Source organism: Aethalodelphis obliquidens, unplaced genomic scaffold, assembly GCF_003676395.1.
Source record: "Aethalodelphis obliquidens isolate GAN/ISIS:26980383/991018 unplaced genomic scaffold, ASM367639v1 scaffold22, whole genome shotgun sequence".
NCBI classification, from domain to species: Eukaryota; Metazoa; Chordata; class Mammalia; order Artiodactyla; family Delphinidae; genus Aethalodelphis; species Aethalodelphis obliquidens.
Window position 1 is genome coordinate 10,503,844 of NW_020837966.1, and position 16,804 is coordinate 10,520,647.

Sequence of the window (16,804 nt, forward strand, 5' to 3'; positions counted from 1 at the left end):
GTGTGTGTGTGTGTGTGTGTGTGTGTGTGTGTGTGTGTGTGTGTGTGCGTGTGTGTGTGTGTGTGTGTGTGTGTATTTCATTCTCAAGAGAGCCAATTAAACACACCAGCCTGTCCTGTGCTGGCAGCATGTGTGTTTCGGTGGGGAGCTCTGGGAATTGGCATTGATGGCTTACTGATCTCTGTTGGTATCTACTGCATCCTGACTAGGAGATGTACTTTGACATGAGCTGTGCTTTCTCAAGAATAGAATTTTTTTTTTTTTTCGGTACGCGGGACTGTCACTGTTGTGGCCTCTCCCGCTGCAGAGCGCAGGCTCCGGACGCGCAGGCTCAGCGGCCATGGCTCACGGGCCCAGCCGCTCCACGGCATGTGGGATCTTCCCGGACCTGGGCACAAACCCGTGTCCCCTGCATTGGCAGGCGGACCCTCAACCACTGTGCCACCAGGGAAGCCCAAGAGTAGAATTTTTGATTTTTGAAAAAGTCTCTCTTCAAAATATATGTCTTATTTGAAAGAATGCAAAGTTATTTTTAGAAATTTCAGTCCGAGACCCATTGTCCATGACTAAGCTTTAAGTGTCTGTGGGTTTTTAGAAGCCAGGCTGATGCATATGTGCCCATTCCTGCCACGAGGCCTTCAGACACCGGATGGGTCTGGACCACAGGTAGTGGGGTGTGGTCTTGAGACCAGGGAGCTGCTAGCCAGGATCCACTTCTGATCAACTACCGGAGAGGATCTAGTACATTATCCTTTTCACTTCTAGTCAAGCCTTTCTTAGAAATCTTAAACTATGAGCCCATGTTGGTTTTCTAAAAAGGGATGAAGGAAGGGAGAGTAATATAGAAAGCTTGTTTCCATTTTGCTACTTAGAACTTCCTGTGAGATACACATAGTTGACCATCTTTGGTCAAAAACCAGAAGCATTTGGCTTGTGTTCTGGGGCTGTGTCATGTGAAACATGCATACCGTTAAACGGTAGACTCTCGGGCTTCCCTGGTGGCGCAGTGGTTGAGAGTCCGCCTGCCGATGCAGGGGACGCGGGTTCGTGCCCCGGTCCGGGAAGATCCCACGTGCCGCGGAGCGGCTGGGCCCGTGAGCCATGGCCGCTGAGCCTGCGCATCCGGAGCCTGCGCTCCGCAGCGGGAGAGGCCACAGCAGTGAGAGGCCCACGTACAGCAAAAATAAATAAATAAATAAATAAAAATAATTAAAAGCATTTTTAAAAAAAAAAAAACACGGTAGACTCTCATTCAAGGTGAGAGATGCTTAGTCTGTGAGAGGCATAGGAGAAGTGGGACCCAGAGACTCACATCTCCCATTTCATTTTCATTCTGGCCCAGATTCCCCTCAAGTTGAATGGAGGAAAAGTATCTCCTGCAAACTGGGATGTCTTTTTCTTGCATCCATCTGGGAGCGTTCAGTGAACGTGCGATGGAACTCTATAGCGGTACTTGCTTCACGGGCCAGGGAGGGGGAGTTTAGAAAGCCATCTAACTCGGTGGTTTTCAAATTTGTTCAAGTGGCAGGACGCCTGGAATTCAGGAAATCAGAACATCATGAACTGCTTGATAGTAAAGTTCGTATCGACAACTTCAGTTCCTTCATAGAAACTAAAGTTTATTTTGCTGGCAGACAATAGAGCCATAAAGCCACAAAAGTGGCTTAAAAGGTAGCTTTAGGAGGAAAAACTTTCATTTGAGAAATCTGAGTTTCTTCTGTGCTGAGTCTTCTGTTCTATCCAGTGGCAGAACACTTGGCTCCACCTTGGAGAATTCCATCCTATTTCTGAGAAACTTATAACAGAAACAAAGCAGAAGACCTTTCACGTTTTTATTCAAGTATATGCAATACAGTTTTTCTTTCTGTGTTTGAGATGAGTATGTTAACGTCCTTGAATTCTATTTTTTTTAACTTTTTTTTTTTTTTTTTTGGGCTGCGCCATGCAGCATGAGGGATCTTAGTTCCCTGACCAGGGATCAAACCCATCCCCCGGCATTGGGAGCGCAGAGCCTTAACTACTGGACCACCAGGGACGTCCCCATCCTTGAATTGTTAATACTGTTTCCTATCTCATAGGGGACCCTTTAAAATCTAGAGTCTTATCTGGGCATTTTTAAGGTGCCTGTCATTCAAGATTGTTTTATTTTGTTAGGGCTTTCCTAGAGTGCTGGAGACTCTCGGGAACCGTTTTTCTCTATTTTAAAAGCTTCCCAAACCAAAGAGATACGTGCCTCTGGGTGATAACCAGTGCGTGATTGAAAGTTCAGTGGGGTGCGCGTGTGTGCGTGCACGGGTTGGTGGGGGTAGCTGACTGACGTCAGGACCCTCCAGAACTAAGGTGGACTTAAATTCCTAAATTGGGAAACTCAGAGTGTCAGGAAAACACATGCTCAAAGGTAGATGAGGCAAAGTAAAAGATAACTAATTTGGATCATTACTAAGCCAGTCAGGGTCAAATAAAAAAAAAACAGATCTGTTCTCAGGTCCTTAAAGCACATATATAGGGGTAGGGGTGGGCAGAGAAAAAGGAAAGAAAGAAAGAAGACGGCAAGCAGTGAAAACAGAATTTATGGTGGGAACCCATCGGACTTTAATTTGTAGTGAAACTTGAAAATGTATTTTTTTATTCCAAACATGATCTACTTTATAGTTTTCCGACATAAACAAATGCTCACTGTGAAGAAATAATTTTAGAAAATGACTCTTGATGATCCTAGAATCTTTTTCATTCAATGAGGGGTTTTAGAGTCAGTTATTTGAAAGTGAATTGGACCTAGACAGAACTTTGAAATTGCATGCTCGGTGACATAGTCGGACATTTTCAGAAATTTTATCTCCATTTTCCTGAGCTCAGAATTAGAGACAAGACTGCCTCTTCGAACACTTCACCGTTGAGACATTTAGAGACACTAAAACTTCCGTTTTCTTTTCCTCTTCTCCAAAATCACTGCCTTTACATTTTTATTCCTGGATACTGCTGGAGGTAAAACAAAACAAAACAAAACAAAAAAAACCCTCTCCTGAGATTTCTCTGAGGTGAGCAAGTTAAGTAAAATGTCATGTGATAACGACTCTGAACCAGCCCCTTTTCTTAGATTTTAAACTCACAGTGTCGAATGTGTACCCCCAGAGTGTTCATCTCCGTGTGGTCACTGGTAGTGAAAAGGTGACCACAGCTGAGCACCGTAGTCAGTCCCTCGCCCAAAGTAGACCCCCAGTCAATAGTTATTCAAGAAATAATAAGTGAAATATCTAACAATGTAGTGCATCCATGAAGTGGAAGAGACATTAATGTGAGATGTCAGTTCATACTTGTTATCAAGGAGATACATATAGATATGACCTCATTTTGATCTGCCTGTCTGTATTTGGGTGAGATTACATCAGTAGCCCCTGATGCGTCTCCTTGCTCCGTTCTTGCTGCTCTGTACTCTGTTCACCACCTAGCAGCCAAAGTGAGCGCTTCAAAGGAGATGAGTCAGACGGTTCCAGTCCGCGGATTAAAGCCCTCCATTGGCTTTCCATCACTCACAGATGCCAGTGAAGCTTGTGGCCTTCGACCTGGCATGACCTGGCTCTTGCCCACCTCTCTGGGTCCACTTCTTGCCCTGCTCTTAAGTCTGGCTTCCTTTCAGTTCCTGCAGTGGATGAGCTTACTCTGTTCCAAGGCTCTTTTGTTTTGTTTTGTTTTCCTGGCGGTACGCGGGCCTCCCACTGTTGTGGCCTCTCCCGTTGCGGAGCACAGGCTCCGGACGCGCAGGCCCAGTGGCCATGGCTCAAGGGCCCAGCCGCTCCGCAGCATGTGGGATCTTCCCGGACCGGTGCACGAACCCGTGTCCCCTGCATCAGCAGGCGGACTCCCAACCACTGTGCCACCAGGGAAGGCCCCCAAGGCTCTTTTAACCGGCTCCTGGATCTGCCTAGAATGGTCTTCCCCTATACCCTCCTACGACTGGTCCTCCCCAATCATCTCTCAGCTCCTATGACACCTCCTGGTGAGGTCCTCCCTCACCTCCCCGCATCAGTTATCACCACCTCATCCTGTTTTATTTTCTTCATAGCTCTTGTCTATTTGAAATTATTTGTTTACTTGTTTGTTTTTGATTTCCCCAAGAGACTATAAACTGCCATGAGGGCAGGGACCTCGTCTGTCTTGTTTATGTTCTGCTCCCAGCCCCTCACTGTCAATGATCAAGGAACAGTCAATAAGTGAGGAAAAGTGTGGAAGGATGTACCCCACAATATTAATAGTGAAGATTACTAAGAGAAGGATGAGGGTAACTTCACCTGATTGTTTTTTCTTTTTGTTCATTTGTATTTATTTCCTAATTTTTCTGCAGAGATTGTGAATTACGTGCGCACACGATCCTTTCTAAATTACTCCAGTGTTTAGCCAGGCTTGAGGTGTTTTTAAGGCTTCCAGCCATAAGAATGCGTTGTATGCATGCTCCTTGCTGTGTAGTGGGTGCTGAATAAATGTTCAGTGGGTCCACTGAAACCTTTATTCATTTGCCCCCAAGTTCTATAGTTGGGTGCCCACCCGAGTCCACGGGTGGGAGGAAAGCCCACATGACCTGCATCAAGGTGCAGATGTAGGGAGCTGTGTCTCCGGGTTTCTGACCTTCATCCCAGTGCTGTGCTCCTCTCTGGCAATCACAGAGTTCTTTTGCTCCAGGGAAAATCCATTATTAACAGCCACACATGGGGCACTAGCGTGTGATGTGCTTCGGTACACACTGCTTTTTTCAAAGAGAATGTGGAGCCTCTCGCCTCACATGGAACTGAGAGTCTGGGTGAACTGTCTGCCTGTCTTCTGCCAGAAAAAGAACCCACGATGGCGTTTATCCTTTCCAAGTCACTTGACGTTAACAGTCCCTTGGCCGGTACTGATTCTTTTTACTAATGCTTTATGTCTTAGAAATTTAACAGGTAGAGTAATTGTGGTCTTAGAATAGTTATTTCTTTGTTGTTGTTGTGGGGTGTCCTTTTTTGAGCTTTTTTCCTTCTTCACTTAGTTAAAGTCTGAGCTGGTAAATTGTGTGCCATTTGTTTCAGTGTCATATAGCACTAAGTACGTCAGTGGGCAGTATCTTAACAAAAGTAGATTTTCCTTAGCTGTGACGCTGGCTGGTTAGGGTTCTAGCTAGTTTGTGAAGTCCGTATCCTGTGTGTTTTAACTCTAGTGTTATATTCTGGAAATCTGTGCAAATTTGCTGGGGCGTAGGGGGAAGAATCCAAGAAGAGAAAACTTGCTGATGAGCTTAGAAACAGAAAGAAGCTATTACCTCAAACAACAAAATCATGGGTCTTTTCCACATGGATTTGCATCATTTCACATTCAGTAGAAGATTCCATTACTACCACAGCCCTAAAATACTTTGTACGTTGCATGTCCATGTAGCGTAAGTCAGACTGACTGTTCCTTCCAAATTTAGGTATAGGCAGCTAGACAGTGAGTGATGAAAACGTGTTCTATTATTTATACTACAAATGCCAGGCAATTCATAGAAAAAAATCATTGTTCAGAGCACTGCAAGAGCAGTCCCGTGAGATGTGGCCGGAGTGGGAGTGATTTATGTTCAGGACCCCCTAAAGGTATAGGGAGCAGCTATCCAGACCTCTTCTAGAGCCATGCCCGGGTGTACAGTGGGTAGAGCTGCTTCCCATCCGAAAGTAGGCACTGCTTAAAGGAACACACTTCCCAGTGTGACACGCGATCGTTTCTGATTGTGCGTGGTTCTGATCGCTCCATGTAGAGCTGCGGGTGAATAATCCTTAGGACTTGGAGGCCTCCTCGCTTCCACCAAGATCTCCTGTGCTCTCTAGAGTCCCGTGATTTTTCAGATCCACCCCCGAACCCCCTCTTCTTCGGCTTCATAGCAACATGGTACACCCAACAGAATCACCCCCGGGACTTCTGATTAGATGATGGATGATAGTTCCGAAGAAAAGTTGACTTAATTCCAGTGGTGGGAATACGCCCCCCGAAAAAGCAAAGCTACAGTGGGTGTAAATGGGGCTTGGTGAGAGATGCCGGAGGAGTGGAATGGGTCCCAGGGACACCAAGCACCAGAAGGATGCCGCCTGCTTGGCTCAAAGACCCAGCAGTGGGGCCAGCTATTGTGAAGCCCCTCTGCCAGATGAACAGGGACACTTCTCTGGTCACAATAGCCATTCACGCTGAGCAGCCTCATTAAATATTCAGCCTGTGCTTCGGGCAGCTCATTAGGGCCGCAATGAGCAGTGACGTGGCTGCAGGAAAGCCGAGGGCCTGCCGGCCGGCAGCACTAAACAGAAGCTGAGTGAGCTGCCGATGGCTTTTCTTTTCACTGCCTGTCCTGTGATGACCAGTGTTTGCTCCCTGCTTTGTCTCAAGTCCAGGTAAAAACAAAACAGAAGCCCCAACAAGCAGCTGACGCTTGAAGCCTTCGGCTCCTTGTTTCCCATGCTGTCTGGCCAGGGCCTGGGAGTTTGAGTGCCTGCCCCCTGGAAGCCCTCTGACCCCCTTCGAGAGCTGTCTGGGGCTCCGAGGGCCTTCGCTGAGCGCTGACAATGTGCTGCTGTTGTGTGCTTGGGCTGTCTGATGACTGCGTTTGGGAGGGTCTGAGGTGTGCTTTGAACTTGGCGCTAGGGCTTTAGAATAGCAAAGTCTTCCTCTGGAACAGGTTGAATTTGGGAATATTGTGGGCTAAGACTCGCAGTTTGTACAGCAGGTTTACACAGTCCGTGCCAACTTCTCATGTTTCTGAGTGGTTCACTACTAAGTTTTTTCCCTTTTAACTCTGAGGATGGGTGTGGTGTAATAAAAAAATAGGTATTCTTCAGCTATTTGGGGTTCTTCCAATGGGCTGGATATTGTCCTTCTTGTATCTTGTTACTTTCCCATGGGTCTGCGCTCAGTGCTGGGTGATATTTAAGGCCGGGAGAATCTGAAGGAATTGAGAGATGGTGAACTCAGACTAAGTGTGTTTCTCTTCTCTCACTGTTTGCATGTTTTTCTGTTTCCTGTACAGAAAATGTTTTCAGACAGCTCATTTCTACGTGGAAGATAGCAGTTCACCTCGGGTGGTCCCCAATGAAAGTATTCCTATCATTCCTATTCCGGGTAAGTAAGACACGACTCCTATTTCCAGAGGGCTAATTGTTTTTCTCTTTTGTTCTCAGTGTTATGTGACAGCCATGACAAAATATTACTTTTATAACCTTTCCAAGCTTGCCCAGTCTACGAGAGCCTTAACTAAGGGTAATTTAATGAAATCTATACTCCTTTACATATACATATCTGCCATGTAATGAAATCATCTTTCAGGGGAACAAATAACTATGAGTTCATATAGTGTGGATTCACAAGAGGGAAGGGAAGAAACAGTAGAAAAAAGGGGAAAACGTACTTAATGTATTTGCAATCGACTTGGACGAAATTTCGTCCTGATAGGTAATTTGTGCTTGCTTTTTTTAAAAAGAATCACAGTTTGAAATACTGGGTGTTTTTAAGATTTCTACTAAGATTCCTCACTCTGAAAATACTGATTACCTTAGTGTCGGAAGTTTGGGTTCTTAGGCTGTTTGTGTGGAGATCTAGGGAGATGTTCTTGATCTGGTGTCTGTTTCATTTGTCCTTGGTACAAACAGGAAACACGCAGTTACTGTTAGGGATATAGGGATTGGTGGAGGACACTAGTAATTCCTAACAAATGCCGTAGGCGTTAGAAGTTCAGCAGCGGGTTTGCTGTGATAGGTGGCACGAGGGATTTGGAGATGTCTCCCACTGTTTTTATTTTGCATCCCCTTCCATTTTGCCAGGATTGAACTCTCTTCCTCTGGCTTGCATTCTGTACCTGTAAATACTTCTCTTCCGATATCTTATACATTCATCCTCTTGATATTATTCTTTTGTAAGCAGAGGCACTACTTTTATTAAGTGCCACCTCCCACATACCCGCACAGCCCACTTGTCTGCCTCATTCTCCAGGATGGTTTTCTTCATCATCTAATATACCGTGTATTTTACTTGTTTGTTTATGGTCTCCCCCCAGTACAATGAGAGCTTCCTAAAGGCAGGTGGATGTCTCCTTAGTGCTAGACTAATACTGGCATGTAGTAGGCATTCTCAGACTCTCTGAATGAATGAAAGAATGAATGAATGATAAATACCAGCAAATCTTCCTTAGGGTTCTTAAAAGATCATAGCTGTGAAGCTCAGAGGTGCAGCCCTTCTCTGAGTGCCCAGAAGGAATGCTGCTGTTGTTTCCTCATCTTCTCTCGGTGTAGTTATGGTTGGGGACTTACTTGGCCCATTATGTCTCTATGTATTGCTGGAATTGGCCATGTTCTCTCCCTTCTGGTCAGCTTCTCTCACTAAAGCCTGCCACACAGAAAAGAGAGCGATAGCAGAAAAGTGTCTGGGTAAGTACCCTACTGGATCATTTTGTGGCCGCTGAATGATTCCCATAGAGATGGGATAGGTTTTGTGTTACGTTCATTCTTCTCTACTGACCCTTGACCTTTATTGTTGGTGGAGGAGATTGCACTCTTGCCTTTGAGAGGTGGCAGACAGGAATCAGCCCGCCATCCTCAGAGAATGAGTTTTGTTGAATCTGCCAGATTTGCACAGCAGCTGTGCATAATCATTTTCCTCTTGCATCACCTAGAGTATCTGTTGCCCTCTGGAAAATGCCTGGGAGACTCTCTCCTCTGAATTGATTCAGCTGACAAACACAGCTGTTGGGTAGCTGGGCAATTGAAATCCATTTTCAAAGGTTAAATGCTGAGATACTTCTTGGGCTGTCTTTCAGTTTTTAGTTTCTTTTCCCCCTGGATGGGGAAGCAGAACACCAAGGATTTTGCCCTGCCTCCGCCATGAAACCTTTGGTCAATGCCTTGACCTCTCTGAGCCTTAGTTTCCGGAATCTGCAAAGTGAGCAGGATATCTGCCCTACTTGTAAGCAATGCGGTGTTAAAGATCAAATAAGGGGCTTCCCTGGTGGCGCAGTGGTTAAGAATCCATCTGCCAATGCAGGGGGCACGGGTTCGAGCCCTGGTCTGAGAAGATCGCACAGGCGACGGAGCAACTAAGCCCGTGCACCACAACTACTGAGCCTGTGCTCTAGAGCCTGTGAGCCACAGCTACTGAGCCCGCGCGCCACAACTGCTGAAGCCCGCGCGCCTAGAGCCCATGCTCCGCAACAAGAGAAACACCGCAGTGAGAAGCCTGCATGCAGCAATGAAGACCCAGAGCAGCCAAAAATAAATTAATTAATTAAATTTTAAAAAAAGATCAAATAAGATGGTATGTGTCAAAACACTTTGGAAAGCTTAAAGGAAGCCAGAAGTGTCAGCTGTGGAAGCTTTCCTTCCCAAATCATGATATCGCTCAACCCGGCAGCCATGGAGAGCAAGCATTTGCACGGTCCCCAGGTTAAGACTGTCCCAAACACTGATCCACATCTACTGGGTGCAGCCGACCTCGCCATGCTCTTGGGCTTGGACTTTAGGACTTCAGTTCCCCAGAATCCTCAGAAAATGCCATCAGTCGTGCCTGCCTTGCCACACGTCTGAGTAGCTGTCTTGGACCAGAAATGCTTTTGAATGTTCTCTGCTTCATTTCCCAGCAGGCTGTTTAATCACCAAGTTATTAAATACTCACAGCCCAAAGACATTTCTTTCAACGTGAGTTTCTCCTGATTCTTACTCACTGGTGGTAGAAGTACGTGGAAGGAAAAATGTCTTCAGATTCACCATTGACTGAGAAATCCATTGTATCCAGTTGGGTCTCCCTTGGCATTAAGTAGGTGCATCCTTGATGAGTTGTAACACGTTTGTGAAAATGAATTACTTTAAATGCTGTAATGCAGTGTGGCGTGAAAGGACTTACCTGCCGAAACCAAAAGTGAGACTGCTCTTTCACTGTTCTCTCAGGTTTTTATAGCCAGCAACAGCCTTCACCAGGGGCATGCCTCGACAGAAAACTTATTTCACCCTTAACTGGGAAGAAGTTACCCTACATGACCTTCCTTTAAAAATCTTTCAACTTGATCACAACCTCTTATTTTTCTTAAACAAAAGTACATAGCCCTATTTAATAGTTAAATTTGTAAAGTAGTTTGTAATTTTACTTTAACAATCCATGATTGTATTTATTCTTAAGGTTTCTTCCAGTTATTACAGTGCAACTATGTCTTGCATAGGAAAAATCAATATAAGGAAAACACGATTTTTTTTTGAAATCACACGTTTTTTTCACTCTATTAAAGGTCTCAGCACAATTTTTCTTTCTTGGAGACCTCCTTGGGATCATTTTAAATGATTTACCTTAAGAATTATCGAATTGTTTTTGTGTCTTAAAATAGTAGGATATTTATAGAGCTTACATAGAATACTTATTCTGCCCACTGGATCTCACTTATATTTTATCTTTGTTCAAAACCTAATAAGAAAGACTACTGAGCCCTAGATGTATCAACTATCACTTGAACCCCTCATTTGCTATGACTGATTTTTTAAAAAAGATATTTCCAGACAACGACCAGTAAAACTGAACCATTATATAGATTTAAAATGTGGGCAACAGGGTGAGACTGAAAATTCAGGTACTGAACTGTTGCAAAATAGAGTTCCTAGGTCATCATTGTAGAATGTGTAATATACTCTGATCCTAGAACTTATTTTACACTTAACCTTTTTCAGAAAACATCATCATCGTCATCTAATACTTACTGAGCATTTATTGATTTAAACTACGTGCTTCATTTTTCACTACAACCTTAGGGAAACAGGTGCAATCAGTATCCCCATTTCACAGATGAAGAAACTGAGGCTCAGAGACGTCATTTAATTTCCCTGAGGTTACGTGGACAAGTGGTGGAGCTAGCATTGGAATCTTTGTGTGACTTCAAAGTCCAGATGCTTAGAAATGTCTCTGCCACCTCTTGGCGTGCTGCTCTGACAGTCCTGATATCTCAAGACCTCAGGCTCCTCATTTGGATTTTGCTTCATTAAGTCAAGACATTTTCAAATACGTGTGACTGTTGTCTTAAATTGTTTCTGAGTTGTTGTTCTTTATCATTTTCTTCTTCTTTCACTAGCACTGACCACTCGTTTGCCATTAAATTCTCTTTCATCCTCCATGAGAGAGTTTCATCATTCTTCTGTTGAAGTTTCCTCCATAGCAAAAATAAAATCTCTCCTCTTACCTTTGTTTCCTAGTCATTTAGTCTCTTCTTTCCTAAGAAAAAGACTCCTCCCCCACCCCACCACCAATATCTCCATTCCCTTTGCAAAAGTAGGTCTGTGTGATTTAAATGCCTTGAGGAGCAACTCAGAAACATGTTGAATGTTCAATAAATTTAGACACTAAATCACCAACTTTTGAATGATTCTGCTGAGGTTTAAATTCACAGATAAACAGCCCTGGTCTTGAAATCCCAAAGCATAAGTGAAGTCAATGAGTTACACTGACTTTTAAAAAGTATTATAAAATAAACGGAACGTTAAGGAAAGCTTTGCTAACCTTTGCTAACCTTTCGATACTCATCTCTTGGAGACAGCAGTCTATAGGAATTTTTGAGGAATTTTGAGTTATCAGTTTTACTAACTCTAACTGAAACTTAGGAATTTCGAATCTTCAGGGTGTTCTGGTTTAACTGGCAAAGACAGTGGTGTGAGAATTAAGACTTTTTTTTTCCTGGTCTCACCTGCATCTCTGTAAAATGTGGAAATTGTAAAGCCAGTGTGGGGGCTAAGGTTAGTCATCCCGCCACATGAGAAGGAACTCCACACGCAAAAGTATTATTATCCAACAGGAAAGAGGTGCTTTTGAGGTTAAGTTCCAATCACTAGAGAGGTGACATCAATTCTTTTACTAGGAAGTGTTTAAATTGTGGTACCTGCTCCATGTATGATGCATGAGAAAAGCGGGGGATTTTCTTCCAGTTAAGTTAAATTGTGACTTCTTCAGGAGAATGAAAGGAGAGACTTCAGGCTTTCACTAGTATACTAGTGAAAATATTTTTCACTAATGGGTTTTCAAAATCAAATGTTCCATGCTTACTGGTCTCCCATGGTTACTGTGGGAGGATAAAGAGTAATTGAACGTAATAACCTAGCTATCAGCCCCCTTCTAGCGTTCTGTCTTCTAAGATATTGAAGTAGTCACAAATTTCTGTCCTTTAAGATCCATATTTTTCTTAGCATCTACAAGTATTTTACAAGATCTAGTGTTTCCCACTTTGGGATATTCTTTTGAAACAATAAGCTTGAATAAGATTTTTGCTGTAGTTATGAATGAAGCCTTACATACAATATGTCATCTACAAATTATATTCACCGTATTATGCCACTTACTCTTTTAGATTTTTGTTACATACAGCTTTTTAAAGCCAGAACTCAGGTCGTGAAGTTAGCCCATTCATAGAGCCTGTTGAAAGGGCTTTTCCAAATGTGCATGTTGTCAAACACAAATGTCCTTATAAATGCTTTTTTTCTGGATATTAGAAAATCTAACTTTCTAATAAGAGCATTACAAAACAAAATGTTGCTGCTAACCAGTAGCTTAGAAATCCAGAAATGATTCATGCCTTTCCCGCAGTTAAAATACATCTTAATAATTTGAAGGTCACTGGCTTCAGCAGGGTGCCAGCACATAAAGGGGTTTTAAACATGCAGTTTAAAACCCTTGGGATTAAACCAACCTTGTTGGCATATTTTATTTATACAGAGATTATCTCCAAAGGAGATTCATTGGTCTTTTGACTATAATGAAGCCCTTTCTTTATTGACTTCATTGTGTCATAAATGAAAAGAGATTTCTTTTTATGGCAGGAAATAAAATGTTCCCATCTCCACAACACTCCTTGCATCCTAAGAGTCTGATTTAGACAAAAATCTATTGGTTGTGTCGTAAGTCAGGAACTAAAAATCTTGATAATCTTCTTTTATTTCCTGTTTGCTTTATCTTCCTAAGGTGACACAGGTATGGCCAGGCACAGAGAGAGGCCTGAACTTGGCCTCTGAGAGGCTGAGGGGGCAGATAAGAAGGGGAACGAGTTCCGAATATTGAGGTCTGCCCACTACAGGGGTGGTTAGCAGTCCCTGGTAACAGCCCAGTTGTGGGGCGTGGGGTTGGAGAGAGGTCTGAGCACGACTGACTGGACCCAAGTACTGTGCTTTATAGGTTCTCCCTTCCCTCAGATAGATTTGGTTGGGATTTGGAATAGGGTTGAAGGAACTGCTAAGGGTTAAATGAACTTTATGGAGATTGGCCTAAGTGACTGAAGGCCCCCCAGAATCTTAATGGTAATTTTACATGTACCCACAGCCCACCAGAGTGACAAGCAAGCAGTGGTATTTTCTTAAACAGTCCTTAAGCCAATCAACCCCACAGCTAAGCATCTTGGCAGGAAGGTAAATCCTATGACACTTTATTCACCTGGCATCATCAAGGTGACCAGAATATCAGTGCGAATTTTCCAGGTAACCGAAGTTTACCCTTAAAGCCAAAGCGATTCGTTTCAGCCCTTTTTTGTTGTGGTTGGAGAGCTTCTTTAAAATGTATTCTATGGTGCTCTGCCCTCTCTAACCCTGTATGTTCCATTTAAGATCTAGAGAGGTCATGTAAGGTGGAAGAAGCCCGCTTTGGAGTCAGCCCGGCCCCGCCGCTTCATGGTGACAGTAGACCTCGGCCAAGTTCTTCGGTTGTCTTAGCCACGTTTTCTACATCCATAAAATAGGGGTCATGACAGCCCCTAGATCATAGGATCATGCATGTAAAGCGATTAGCACCTAACAGTCAATCATAGCTTTGTGCATTTACTAAATGCCAAGCACTCCTGTAAGTCCTTATGTTACCTAGTTTACTGTGCGTAACGCTCTGTGAGTTAGGTGCTTATGATTTCCGTTTAGAGACGAGGAAGGGGAATCACAGAGAGGTGAAGTCACACCACCAGGCAGACTGGCTCTGCCTTTTGGCACTTACTCCACTGCCTCTGGATGGCTGATACACAGGAAGCAGTCCATCAATGGTGGCAGGTAAGAGTAACAGCTACACAATTTGACTGCGTTGCAGGCTAAAGACCCTACCACCAAGCCGTGTACTGGGCTGGGCCCTCTGCAGCGCCTCCCTGTGGTGGATGTTCAGGGATGCTTGGGCGCTGATTTTTTCTTTCAAATTTCAAACCAAAAATTGCTAAGTTTTCCCCTTTTTGTTTATTTAATCTCTTGTTCCTTAAGATTAAGAGAAAGCAACTTTGGCATGGGTGATTTCCCTCTAATGGCTCTGAGGATGTAAATACAACAGAGACATAACCACAGATTTGGGAAGCAACATTTCTTTTTTTTTTTTTTACTTGAAGCATAGGTGATTTGCAGTGTTGTGTTAGTTTCTGGTGTACAGCAAAGTGATTCAGATATATATATATATATATATATATATGTATATTCTTTCATATATATATATATTCATTCTTTTTCTCATTCTTTTCCATTATGGTTTATTACAGGATATTGAATATAGTTCCCCGTGCTATACAGTAGGACCTTGTTGTTTATCTGTTTTATATATAGTAGCTTGTATCTGCTAATCCCAAAGTCCTGATTTATCTCTCCCCCACCCCTTTCCCCTTTTGGTAACCATACCTTTGTTTTCTATGTCTGTGAGTCTGTTTCTGTTTTGGAAATAAGTTCATTTGTATCATATTTTAGATTCCACATATAAGTGATATCGTATGGTATTTGTCTTTCTCTTTCTGACTTACTTACTATGGTAATCTCTAGGTCCATCCATGTTGCTGCAAATGGCAAAATTTCATTCTTTTTATGGCTGAGTAGTACTCCATTGTGTGTGGATAAATAGATAGATAGATAGAACATATCTTCTTCATCCATTCTTCTGTCGATGGACATTTAGGCTGTAGAAGCAACTTTTCTTCATGTTCACATACATTTTTCTTTATTTCCTGCAGTTTTGCATTTGAGGTCAACATTGACCAGCTCTTTTTTTCCTCCTTGGAATCTCTCACCTTCTTACTTTCTTCTCAGTAGACGTTCACCCTCTTCTAATGCTCTGCTTTTGATGAGAACAAACCAGAGACTAATTTCAGGCTTCATCAGAAGTAGTACATGAGGATGTTCTGTTGTGGATTGACCAAAATAAAAGACCTCTTAAACGCCAAATTTAATTCCAACCACAAAAGGCTAAAATCTTGGAACAAAGTATAAATGGTATTATTTAATAACAACAGCCCAGTTTTCTGGATCCTCAACTGACTATATCAAATATTTTATAATGGCGTGATTTCGTGGGAATAGTACTTATCCCATTTTTGCCTAATTTAAACCTTTGGTGTCTGAAAGCTCTATATGTAAAAATATTGGCACAAAATTCCACAGTAACATTTTACCAGATTAACCGAGATGCTCTAATTCCTTGCTTTTCCTTGAAACTGTGCTCTGAGAATGAAGGCAGTGTGTCCCAGTGCACGGGAGCACAGGCTTTGGGCTTAACACACCAGGATTCAAATCTCAGCTCTGCCACTTAGTAATTGTGTCACTTCAGACAAGTTGCCTCAGTCTCCTTACATGTAACATGAAGACGATGACATCCTCTTTACCTAGTTCTTGTGAAGGTAAGTGTATGAAAAGCATTGAGCACAGTCCCTGGCAATCAGTAAGGTCTCTCTTCACATTTGTATCGGCTCTGTCGTTAGACCATTTCACGATAGCATAAATAATCCAACCTCTAACCTGTAGTCAGTGAAAACGCCTCTACTTTGATTCCAGCTCATCTTTTGCTTTTCTTTATGTTTCTCCCCCATCACCCCTTTGTCAGCAACATTTATGTTCACCTGAGGCATCAAATCCATCCCCTTGTTGGCACTCATCCTCGCTGGGTCATTACACACGGTTCTTGCTCTTCCTTTCTTATGTTCATTATAACAAATGTTGCCCTTGGGCAGACATCATCTCCCTAATATCTGGCTAAGTCCTAGGTGCTCAGTAAATGCCTCTTCCAGTGGTTTCCCGTTCACTGTGACCCAGACAACAGCTGTTCTCTCCCAGTCGGAGCACTCTTTGCCTTGTCTCTGTGGCCAGCTTCCACTGCCATACTCCAAGCTTCAGTTAATCTTTCTGAGCTTGTGTTCCCAACTATAAGATGAGTATGAAAATAGTACCTATCTCTTAGGGCTTTGGGGAGGAATGAGTACATGTTAATACATGTAAAGGGCACAGAAGGTGCTGGTCCGTAGTTAGTGCTACTAATAGTTGCTACGTTTGTTACTGAAACTCAGATGTATAGGTGGAAATAACATTTTACAGATGGATATCTTCTTATAACACAGAATCTCTCTGGATAAAAATTGAACAGATCAGGTCTATGATGCTGTCCTGATTGCTTGGCCTTCTGCTAGTTAATTTTATAATTATCTGGCTCATGTTGAGAGACATTTAATAGAAAAACGATATAAGAGGAAAACTATTGGGGCTTCTAATTAGCTGTAGCCTTATATTCATCTTAATATTGAGGAAAAAAAGATTTACCGACCCCTCAGTTTCATTTATCTTGATTGAAAGACAAATAATGTGTTATCTGGGCTGCTGATGGTGGTCACTAAAGCGTGTGTGTGTGTGCTTGTGTGCGTGTGTGTGTGTGTGTGTGTGTGTGTATCTGCCTGTCTGGTAGTTTTTTTTTTTTTTTTTTTAACATCTTTATTGGAGTATAATTGCTTTACAATGGTGTGTTAGTTTCTGCTTTATAACAAAGTGAATCAGTTATACATATACATATATCCCCATATCTCTTCCCTCTT

General features: G+C 42.9%; 1 protein-coding gene across 3 annotated transcripts in view; it reads left to right on the forward strand.

Moving 5' to 3' along the window:
* The window catches only part of PTPRG (protein tyrosine phosphatase receptor type G), a 739,476-nt gene that overhangs the window by 666,119 nt on the left and 56,553 nt on the right, over window positions 1-16,804 (forward strand). For all 3 annotated transcript variants that reach the window (XM_027121285.1, XM_027121284.1, XM_027121286.1), the window contains one exon: window positions 7,016-7,107. In XM_027121285.1, the coding sequence (XP_026977086.1) occupies window positions 7,016-7,107 (92 nt within the window). The remainder of the gene's footprint in view (window positions 1-7,015; window positions 7,108-16,804) is intronic.